The 11831-nt window shown below is 39.3% G+C and overlaps 1 protein-coding gene across 5 annotated transcripts in view; it reads right to left on the reverse strand.

The window, feature by feature from the left end:
* Positions 1–11831, reverse strand: part of PREPL (prolyl endopeptidase-like) — a 29297-nt gene that overhangs the window by 2738 nt on the left and 14728 nt on the right. For all 5 annotated transcript variants that reach the window (XM_014538464.1, XM_005864773.2, XM_005864771.2 and 2 more), the window contains 5 exons: positions 10169–10385; positions 9423–9608; positions 5678–5875; positions 3749–3924; positions 2368–2584 (listed from right to left, as the gene is read on the reverse strand). In XM_014538464.1, the coding sequence (XP_014393950.1) occupies positions 2368–2584; positions 3749–3924; positions 5678–5875; positions 9423–9608; positions 10169–10385 (994 nt within the window). The remainder of the gene's footprint in view (positions 1–2367; positions 2585–3748; positions 3925–5677; positions 5876–9422; positions 9609–10168; positions 10386–11831) is intronic.

The raw sequence follows: 11831 nt of genomic DNA on the forward strand, positions 1-11831 counted from the left end.
TCTACACACACACTTTTATGTAAAAGAATAAATGTTACCACTTGACATCCATTAGGATAGCTAGCTATTAAAGAAGGAAATTCTGACACATGCCACAACACAAATGGATCTTGAGGACATTATCTAAGTGAAATAAACCAGTTATAAAAAGACCCCATTTCTAGGAGGTACCTTAGTCAAAATCACAGAGACAGAGTAAAATGGTGGTTCCCAGGGGCTCGGGAAAGAGGGAACTGAAGAGTTGCTACTTAATGGGTATAGAATTTCAATTTTGCATGATGAAGAGTTCTGGGAAATTGGTTGCACAATAGTGTGAATGTACTCAATACTACTTAACTGTAATGCTTAACTGTAACGCTTAAAAATGGTGAAGAGGTGCCCTAGCCAATTGCTCAGTGGTTAGAGCATCACAGGTTTGATTCGGTCAAGGGCATGTACCTCGGTTGCAGGCTTGATCCCTGCCCCAGTTGGGGTGGGTGTGGTAGGAAACCAATCAATGTGTCTCTCTCACCTCAATGTTTTTCTCTCTCCCCTTCCCTTCCACTCTCTCTGAAAATCAATGGGAAAAAATATCTTCGGGATTAACAAAACAAATGGTGAAGAGGTAAATTTTGTTATTTTGCCACAATAAAAAATAAAAAATAAAAAATAAAAACTTAGCAATACATGAATAAATTTTCCTTCACCAGTTGGACATTTTACATAAAAATAAAAGATAAATGCAAATTGAAGAAAATCTGGAAAATATCCATTTTGAAAGAAGAGAAAATCACTCATTGGCTTACACAGTGTTAAAACATTTAATAAAATGGTAGCTTTTTTCACTTAACCTTATGGTCTTGTTAACATGCTTTTCAGCTTTCTCTTGCATTAACACTTACCACGTATAGTGGGCAAATGGAATTCTATTTGGCTGCCTAGCACCTGAACTCCTTTTCTGCAGTTAGAGTATCCCAAACCTTGTGAGACAGAGGTACTAAATGCTAGGTAGTTCCTTTCCCAGCTTTCCCTGTAGCGCAGGAGTAGCCACATGACTTCAGTCTACCAATCAGACACAATGTGCTCCAAATTCTGAATGGGAAGTTAGTGACTCAAAGAAGTAGGGACCACAGAGAATTTATTCTGGCAAAACTGCCACAGCTATATCAAGTTTCTAAGAGCAACACTAGCAGTGTGAAGTGACGTCTGCCCAGTTGTGGTGGTAGTGATTGCTTCATGGGATAGGTTAATGGTATATTTTGGACATGCTTCTGGTTGTGCAGCCTCTAAGACTGGTTCTATACCCACCCTCACCCAATACACTTCAATAAATCCCTTTTCTGCTTAAAGTAGTTATGTGTTTCTAATTAAGAACTAGTGCTTCTAATGAAGAACTATGGTTCTGGTGCTTCTGATTAAGAACTGACTCATACAGATACTACTAGTATTGTTGGATACATATATACTGTATTGTTGGAAGAATTTAAGATTTCAATTCTTCACTATTATAAGCAATGTGGGCTAAAAATCCTTACACATACATTTCTGATTTCCTTCCTAATTTGTAAAAGTCCAAGTAATTTCTAAAAGTCAAAGGTTGAATTTTCTTTATAGTGTAAATAATTTTTCCATTATTATCTTTGTGATAGGATTTTCTTCCCCTATACGTAGTATTTCTATTTTAAAAATAGATGTACAGTTCAGAATTATTTAACACTTATTTACTTAATACAAACCCACAGCGTACACCCCACACCCTCAAAATAAAAAACTTAAAAATAATTTACTCTGCTCATCCCAATAATTTTATTTTCTAGAGCATCTAACCAAGAAACAGGAGAAATGAGCTGCTATAACTTCATAATTTTGGACATAAGGAAAAGACTATCAAGCATTTTCAGAATAAGGTATTTCAATTTGAAGTATAGAAAAACTACCCCTAAAGACCATTAAAAACAGAGTATCTAAAACCAGAGAGCCCCTAAATCCAGGACTAAAAGGTTGATGGGCAATAGAGTAAAACACTTGGTGCACTTCAGAGTCCCAGTGCACTCTGCCTTACTTCCCAGAACTGATGAGTCTTATATGCTTTGTCTCTTCCACCAATTCTAAATGTTCTTACAAAAAAAAAAAAAAAAAAGGGATAGCTATTAATATCCTTCAGTGAAAATCCTTAAAACTTAATAAAGAACACTGTCAGGGAAAAGTAAAGGGTGAGTAGTTGGATTAAAATAACTTTAGAAGTTCACTCAGAGCTACAATTCTTTGTTTAAAATTGAAAAGCTTTGTTACACTCATATGCTATGGTAAACCAGAATTTTTTCTCAGGGAAGCCTATGGCTTCATGGTCCCCCATTCTGTAAACAATCAGAGACAGCATGTACTCACCTCCATAGTCACAGCTCTCAGGAGCTCTGGATTAGAGTTACACAACGCTCCCACAAGCACCCCTCCAGCACTGAAAGCAGTCAGGGTTGTTAGACTTGGCTGAGAAAAGCCTTGGTCATGAAGCGTCTTAATGCAAGCCTCTAAGTCAGCAAGGCCATTGAGTTTTTTAGTTAGACGGCCATCAGCGTGCCACTGAAGGCCTAACTCACCACCACCCCTGAAATTAAAGGGCAAAAAGGTTTTAGTGGAGAAAAAAAAATATTAATAATATAGGTCGGGGTCAGCAAACTATCTTATGGGCCAAATCTACCCGGAGGCCTGTTTTTGTATGGCCCTCGAGCTAAGAGGTGTTTTCACATTTTCAAAGGTTGGGAGGAAAAAACCCAACTAGGAATATGCAGGAGAGCCACATGTGGCCGCAAAGCCTACAATGTTTACTATTTAGCTCTTTAGAGAAAAAGTTTGCTAACCCCTGAAGTAGACAATCAACAGACATGTTCGAGTGCCTGCCTACTATGTACCAGACATTGTGCTAAATGCAGGCCTTAGAACATAAATAAGCAAAAATCCCCTGCCCCGGAGAAGATCTTCATTTTGTGGGGAAAGAAAACAGCTACCAAGAAATCTGGTTGCTGCTATTACACACATGTATTTAAGGTGCCACAGAAGCAGAAGAAAGAACATCCATGTGTCAGGAACACAAATGCTTAACATGGAGATAATACATAAGCTGAGTCTTGAAGGAAGAATATAAGTTCCCAGAGGGCAAAGAAAGGGAGACATCAGGACACCGCGGAACCAGGGCACCGAGGGGAAGCAGCTTGTCGCCTGGCAGGACAAGCAAGGCTGGCTGTGGAGGAGTGTATGGCGGGAGCACAGGACATGTGTGGGGAGTGATAACAGACGCCCTTACAGAGATAAGAGAGATCATCAGGATGTTAAATACTATACTGAGAAATTTGGACTTTATTATGGAGATGGGGAGGTAGTAAAGGATTTTAAGCAGAAACACAATATTTGTCTTGAAAACAGCTAAAATAAAATGGAAATTAAAGTGGAAAAAAGGAGTTCAGCTTAAGAGGCTATTTTAGAAAAACCTAAACTTGGGGGAATTAAATGGAAATAATAATGTTACCAAATAAGTAAAGAGGCTGATGGTATTCTAAAAATCCTAAAAGTCTGGTACAATATCCTAAAAAATGTACCCTTTTGCTTTTTGGATCAACTAATGTTACCAAATCAAGTTCCACCAGCATAGGTGTAGGAATACATAAATTCAATACAAATGAAAAAACAAAGTTTTGCTCGTGATGTACTGTTATTTTGGGCATCTGTCACAGTGCTCGCGCACTCATATGCCAGGATAAATATGCAGACTCACCGCACATGGCAATATGCTAATATCCATCCATCGTCCACCAACGCCCTCCTTTCAGGCCTGAAATTCATTTTCAAGTCCATGCCGTAAGCTCCATACACATGGACCAGGAGAGGTTTTTTCTGCAAGTCCTCAGAATCCGTTTTGTGGAAGATAGTCATTGGCACTGACCTTCCATCCTGGAAATGAAGATTTATTATCCATGTATACAAGAGTATTTTCAAACAGTTTTATCCCCTATTTTATGTCCTGCTTATTGACGTTGAGCAGAAACTTTAATTAAGACGAAGAGTTATGGTCTCTAAACTCTATCTCAACACTTACTTTCAGCTACTTGGCTGACCCATAGTATTAACTAAAAAAGAGCAGTAAGACTATGACTTGAATATACTTTATTAAATGGCTTTTCCTGATAATAAAGTGATTCTAAAGAGTTCTTCACTACCCAGCACTACTGTAAATTTTTCCCCCAAGTACCTATTAAGATTAGACACACTAGCATAGCATTCTTCCTGTACCTAGGCCTACATACTGGCACTACTCATCTTTAAATATTTACAAATAGACAAACTAAAGAAGTTTTAACAGCTCAATTTTCTATCCTTTAGAGACAGAATTCTCAAACACAAATAAAATTTTTATTTTAAAAATTTTAAGATATATATATGTTTTTGGTTTGTTAATCCTCACCCAAGGATATTTTTCCATTGATTTTTAGAGATAGTGGAAGGGAGGAGGACACAGAGAGAAACATGGATGTGTACATCGAGCGCCCCGACTAGGGCCAGGGATCAAACTTGCAAATGAGGTACGTGCCCTTGACCAGAATTGAACCCGGGACCCTTCAGTCCTCAGACTGATGATGCTCTATCCACTGAGCCAAACCGGTCAGGGCTTGTGAATTTTAACACAGAAATTACTTTTAGGACAAGTAACTATTCCCCAATTTAGTTCACATTAATCAATACCAATTGATTAAAACTAAGCACTCTCTGGACAGATGAAATGAAGATAATTTGGATGATTTCTTATCTTTCTTTCACAGTACAAAGGTGGGAGAAAGTTGGCTCTCACCCTGCCTACAGAAACTAATGAAATAGCACTAGTTTAAGTAAGGAAAAGAATATAACCAAGCCACTCTCCCTATTTTTTTTCTCATTAGAAAACTTCACTTTGGGGCACTTCCTCTCATTATTCTAGATGCAATTTGTTACGATAGTGGAACTGAATTTTCACTTCTCAGTATGACTCATTCTTATAAAATGCTATAGATTACTCCTCAACTTCAGTAAACAAGCTGAGGAATACTTGCTGGCTGGAAAGTTAGGAAAAGGAAGAGGTCAGGATGGGAGCAAGCCCTGCGATGGGCTAGGCCCAGAGCCCATCAGCAGTGCACAATGCCTGCAGAGCTAGAGCAGCCCATTCAGCAGGTGCTCCCTTCTTCAAGAGTCCCTTGGCTCTCCAAGAACTTAGCTTCCATTAGGGGTATAATAATTACAACATTTTGACAGGCTGGTATAAATGCCATACTTGTAAAACAAAACAAAGCCTAAACATACATATTTTGTTGGCAAAAAAATAAATAAATAAAAAGGAAATCTGGAAGGTGATATACTAAATGGTTAATAGTGATTTTTTTCCTAAGAGGTACAGGAATGACTGAAAAGTAGTCACTTAAACTTCATACATTCTATTTTTTGCATTCGTTGAAATGAAGGGCTTGATGTGCTAGTCATAAAATTTCTAATCCATGTTAAAGTAAATATGAGTCTTAAAATTAAAGAAAAATCCATTTACCCACTAAACTCATTTGGGTCTTACTGAGGTCTGAGATCCACTTTACAAAACTGTATACCCAGCAACTGCACAATACTTGGCAAATAGTAAGCTTGCAGTAAATGGGGGCTGACAGTGGAGATTACAAAGACTTACCTTGCTTTTGGCTTCTAGACGTAAAACACGACTAGTCTTTGTGATTGGGTCTTCATGTCCAGTTTCCTCAAACAGTTTGCCTTCTGCAAACTTGTATGTGTAATATTTTGGGGGACGTATTGGAGAGCAAAGCTGAAAGGGACAGTTCTTTGGGTCTGAATTTGTATCCATTATGAATCCACAGGCCCAAGGAGGGAGCTAAAGAAATAAAAGTTATTTTTACTCTTTATCTGGACACTAGGTATATTAATTAAATTTCTGGGTCTGCTTCAAACAAGATAATGTGAACATCAGTTTTACTTCTATCCATTATCACATAATGCTTCATTCAAGGATTACTTTAGCACAACAGAATACATTTCAAGTAAAAAACAAACACAACTCTATACCAATGATCAATAAAATAAGGAAAAATGATAAGAAAATGGTTTATCATGATTCTGGATTTACATGAACTCTGTAATAAAAAAGTTTATTTTGGGGCATAAACTTGGGCAATAAAGTAACAGCAAAAGTGATTAATAAGAGCAAATCAAATAGTAATTCAGAACCAAGCAACATCTTCAAGATCTCTGTCCTCATAGAACATGAAATCTCAGACATGTATTTTTAATAATTTACCCACCAGCCCACACTCTGCTGCCTAGATAGCCACAGTGATGACAGTTATTATTCCAGGGCTACAAAATGGCGCAGCAGCACTAAAGCATTTACAATTTGTTTCTAACTTTAGCTCCTAGGCTAACCATTGTGCAGAACAAAACATTTCGTGCACATTCACTCTGAAAGACTCAGAGCTATTATGATTAAGATTCTTAACTTTAAGAAAAAAAGGAAAGGAATCAAAATTTATTCTCTCAGAGCAGCAGGGTCCTGCTTCAAGCCTTCCACTAACATCCTTCTTACACCTTTTAAAGAACTCTGGTAAGCAGGCTGACAGTGTCTTAGAAATGGTACCAGGAGTCAGAGCATTAAAAGAAAATTGCCTTTCTTTTCCTGAGTAATTGTAGAAAGAGCAAATTCCTTAGAAAATCAGAGGTCTTGGCACAGCAAAGTCACTGGTGGGCACTATTCAGAAAGGGTAAGTGGGGGATGTGTGCATAGAGAGTGCACCATTTAACTTGTAGAAACTATGGCCAAAGAGCTTATGTTTACCGAGCAAATTTCTTGTAATTAATCCAAAGAATCTATTTTCCTGAAACTAATAAGGACATACATTTACAATATTTCTTTACAAGAGTTCCCGATCATTCTGCTCAGGTTGAGGATTATTTTCAAGGACAATATATCTAAATGCAAGCCATAACCAGAAAGAAAAGTGTAATCATGGAAGTTGGGAAATCTGGTCGCATGAATGCAGTGAGCAAACCGAGACCTTAGTGGGAAGGAAACAAACAAGCACCACTGCTAACCTTGCAACCAGGCCTCAGGCTGAGGGGACAAGGGTCCTCGGCCCAGAGGCACACGTCGCTCTGCCCTTTGGTGACTTTAGAAGTTTCTGTGTGATCCATGTATTTAGCTGTTCTAGTTTTACACCAAGTGGTTCCAATAAAGCAAAAAGTCCTTTGGGTGTATTTCTTAAACTAATGGATCAAAGTTAGAGTTTTAATTATAATAACAACTGTTCCAAGGCTATAGACTTTTTAAAGTCTGTCCAGCTGATGGAGAAGGAAGGTATTAATGATCTCAAGAATATCTTAAGCCACCTTTCCCATTTGGATAAGCCCGCAGTATCAACCATATGTATTAGTGGACAGCATCCAAGAATAATTCTATCTTAAATGCTGAAAGAAAACTGGCCCAAAGATTTTTGTCCTTTGTATATGGTGCTGCCCATGCATATCAATCAGTGTAATGCAGTTTGTGAAAAGGCTCTGATCTGCGAAATTCTCTTTAAGTAGCACCTGGCATATAATATAGTATCTGATTCCATGTGATAATGACTCAGAACATTACACATGGCATACTAGGTCCTACAGGTTGGGAGGGTTAGGGAATAAAGTAGAGGATATAGAATAAACTAAAGACATGATGCTTATTCTAATGGAAGGTAAAACCATGGAAAATAGAAATACTTACAAAAACTATAAAAGGTCATATTTACGTGAAAGTCAAATCTTATTATAACAGAGTAAACTCAAGATATTCCTAATTTTCTTAACAGAATTGTGTAATAAATGCACTGCTAGAAATTATGTATTTTCTCCCATCTGTATTCACATAGACTGCCATAAGTTTCCCAGTTAAAGATATCTGAATTAGGCATCAATTAGCAAGTAAGAGGACACACTTTGAATCTAGTAGATGAAACCAATAAAAATTTGCTAAAGTAAAATCACCATTTGTGTTTTAGGACAACTATATAGTCCTCTAAGACACCAGACATTACATTTGATAATCTGATTTTATGAGGCTGCTAGGAAACTGGCTGTTTTAGGCCCTGGTAATTTCTTATTTTATATTACTATAACAATCTCAAAACTAATCTCCCTGCCCTTTATCTCCTGCTGCTTCAGTATGTCCTAACGTGGCTGCCAGATAATCTGATGAAGTATAGCTCACTCCTCAAATCACTCTCCTACCCCCAAATTTCACATGTTCTCCCTCTTCATAATTTATGCATAAATTCATTACTGTGACAATCAAAGAACATCAAATCATAGCTTCATCCCCCAGAAATCTATTATATAATAAAACAGAATTACTAGCAGTTTCCTGAACATTTTCTGAGCTACTCCCGCTTAGTGCTTCATGTGATAGATGTCCTCATCCTAGAATACCATTTCCCGTCCTACCCATCAAATTCCTGTCTATCCTCTTTGGATCTTGCCTACAACAACTATAACTGTGTATCCTAATAGTGACTTTATATCTCCTTCATTCTTGACACCACTTATTTAAACCACCTTCTACCTGTTCTTTGTGTTGGTTGAAGCTCATGATTAACTCTATTCTCCTTAAGGCCAGATATTTTGTTCTGCTGTCTTTCCACTCCAGAGTGCCCCATACAGCACTTTGCGCATAGAAGTTCAATAAACACCTGGTGAATTTCCAGGAATTGCATTTTAACAGAAATTGTGACAACACTGCAGTTAGGGAGGTATAAGTGGTCTATGCTTGCTGGTCAACTGGCTCCACAATTCCTTCCGTATAAGCAAAATGCAGGCCTCTCCTCTTCCCTTCAGTGTCTGGTATCTTAACTCACGTTAATGCTGCTTTAAAAGTGGGCAATAAGGGTGCCATTGTAAGTTCACTTGTGGAGGCAGATTATCTTTCCTGGCAGCCACAGGCAATACCAGTGGGTCAGCCTGCCAGGGACATGTGCCAGCATCACAGCTGCTGTAGTGGAGACCACTGCCACCCCCTTCTTGAAAGAAACCAAAGTTCACGTTTCCTCATGCCCTGGTGAGAGACATGGCAGAGAGATGATGCAGATGCAAGCACACAGTGGCACAAACACTGTGGGCACTATCCCACTGGGTGTGTGGGATGGAGCAGCAGGCAGTGGTTAGGCACTAGCTGCCCAGTTGGCCTGAGCTATTACTATATTTAAAGCTGGAGAAATATGTGATATATAGAAAGAGACCTACCTCCTAAATTTGACAAAGACCTAGTATGCTAAATGTCACTGAAATTAATTCTTTTAAGAAAAAGTACATTGCTATTATTAAAAATTTGATGTTCTGGTGAAGCTAAACTGCATGTATTTTGATTAACACTACTGTCTTTTGATAATTAAACATACCTTTAGAGACCGAACTGAGTCATCAGCCAGACCAATCACATTAACATAAAGCAGATTGCTGTGCTTCAGGAAGAGAACACAGTGATCCTTAAACATGTCCAAGTCTACGACTTTGGTATTTCTCTTCATTGTGAAAAATAAGTCCCAATTCATGATAGCAGGTGTATCAGCTGCTGTTCTCATTAGCTGTGTGGAACAAAATTAGAAGAGATCTAGGTAACAGAACATGGTATCTACAAAATCCAAAGCCATAGATGAAACCACTGAAATTAGACATACTATTCTTCACTGTTTTATGGAGAGCTAACTGCATCAGGGCTGAAGTGTGACCATCACCACTTAATGAGGCCTGGTGCTTAGCTGATAGCCAACCAATGGACACTTGAGTGAGGGTACTGACATCCAGCTGACTGTGGAAGTACCAGTGAGCCTCGCTGCCTCTGACAGAACAGCTTAGCTGAGAACAATCCAAATTGCTAACTCACAAAATCATGAATTTATAAAACTTTGTTCTTTTAAGCTACTAGGTTTGCCTTTGATAATTGATATAATCAGGATAGAGTATGCTTCATTTACTATCCTTTTTTAGGAACAATTCAAATGGGACTGACTAAACAGGATAGTAGCATCAATTTCTACACTTTACCAAAAGCCTATGAAACAATGAACTCTTAGAGCAAGAACTGTTGCTGATGGAAGTGTGACACTTCTTAACAGCCAAATGGAGCTAAGAAACAGAGTATCACCTTGAATTCTGTAGGCTCGCCAACATTAGTGAGAATGTATAGTTCATCATCTCTGTGTTCAACGTAGTAAAGGACCCCATGTATTCGCTTCTGGATAAGTACAGGTGGATCCCAAGGACTTAGGCCGTCTATCAACCACACTTCAGAAGTGGTCTTGTTCATGATATTTATGGTGAGGAAACGACTGTCTTTTGTAAGATAAAGGAAAACAAAATAGCTACACACATACACACATACACGGGGAGAGAGAAGAGAGAGAGAGAAAGGGAGAGAAAAAGATATGAAAATCCAATAAATTTCAAGTGCATGCTACCTTGTTAATGACAGTATCTTACAGGTGGTCAGTATATAAATTAATTAAAATGCAGATAGAAAATAAAAACAATTGCTTAGTGAATTCTGCTTGTAAACTAAAATTCTGCTATTATTTTTCTCATTGCCTCTAAAAACATTAAAAATAATTTTTCTCTAACATTTTTCAAACATGCAGAAAAGTTAGAAGAAATGTACGGTAAATACCCATATACCCACCACTGAGATTCAATCATTAACATTTTGATATGTATATATAAATATATATATCAACATCACATATCTATGTATCATCTATCCATCTGTTTCTGAACGTATTTCAAGGTAAAGTACAGACAACATCTCACTCTCAATCTCATTAACAGATTATAGGGCTTTTTGCTCAGAAGAAGAAATAAACTTCCTAGAGGAATATGTAATTACTAGAGGCTCGGTGCACAAAATTCATGCACAGTGTGTGTGTGTGTGTGTGTGTGTGTGTGTGTGTGTGTCCCTGAGCCTGGCCTGCACCCTCTCGCAATCCGGGACCCTCGGGGGACATCCCTCTTGCAATCCGGGACCACCGGCTGCTAACTGCTCGCCTGATTGCCCCTAACCACTCTGCCTGCCTGCCTGATGCCCCTAACTGCTTGCCTGCCTGCCTGATCGCCCCTAAACACTCACCTGCCTTATCGCCTCTAACTGCCTCTGCCTGCCTGCCTGATCGCCCCTAAACACTCGCCTGCCTGCCTCATTGCCCCTAAACACTCACCTGCCTGCCTCATTGCCCCTAAACACTTGCCTGCCTGCCTGCCTCATCGCCCCTAACTGCCTCTGCCTGCCTGCCTGATCGCCCCTAACCACTCTGCATTGGTGCCCGCACCTGGGACCCAGGCTTCCCTCCTCCGACCGGCCGCAGGCAACCGGGACCCAAGCTGGCTTCGCCCGAGCCGGCCACAGGCACCCAGGATCCCGGGCAGCTTTGCCCAGGCAGGCACTCGGGACCCCAAGCAGTGCTGCCCGGATCCCGGCTTTGTCAGGAAGGACGTCCATAATGACGGGCTTTGCCCAGGCAGGCACTCGGGACCCCAGGCAGTGCTACCTGGATCCCGGCTTTGTCAGGAAGGACGTCCATAATGACGTCTGGAAGACGTCCAGTCTATCCAGTCTAATTAGCATATTACCCTTTTATTAGTATAGTTTAGAAAGGGACGCAGTTACTTTGTTTTCCCTCTGTACACATGTTGAATTTCCTTTTCTCCTAGTTTTTTTAAAATATATTTTATTGATTTTTTACAGAGAGGAAGGGAGAGGGATAGAGAGTTAGAAACATCGATGAGAGAGAAACATTGATCAGCTGCCTCCTGCACAC

This window comes from Myotis brandtii, unplaced genomic scaffold (assembly GCF_000412655.1).
Source record: "Myotis brandtii unplaced genomic scaffold, ASM41265v1 scaffold191, whole genome shotgun sequence".
In the NCBI taxonomy this organism is placed as follows: domain Eukaryota; kingdom Metazoa; phylum Chordata; class Mammalia; order Chiroptera; family Vespertilionidae; genus Myotis; species Myotis brandtii.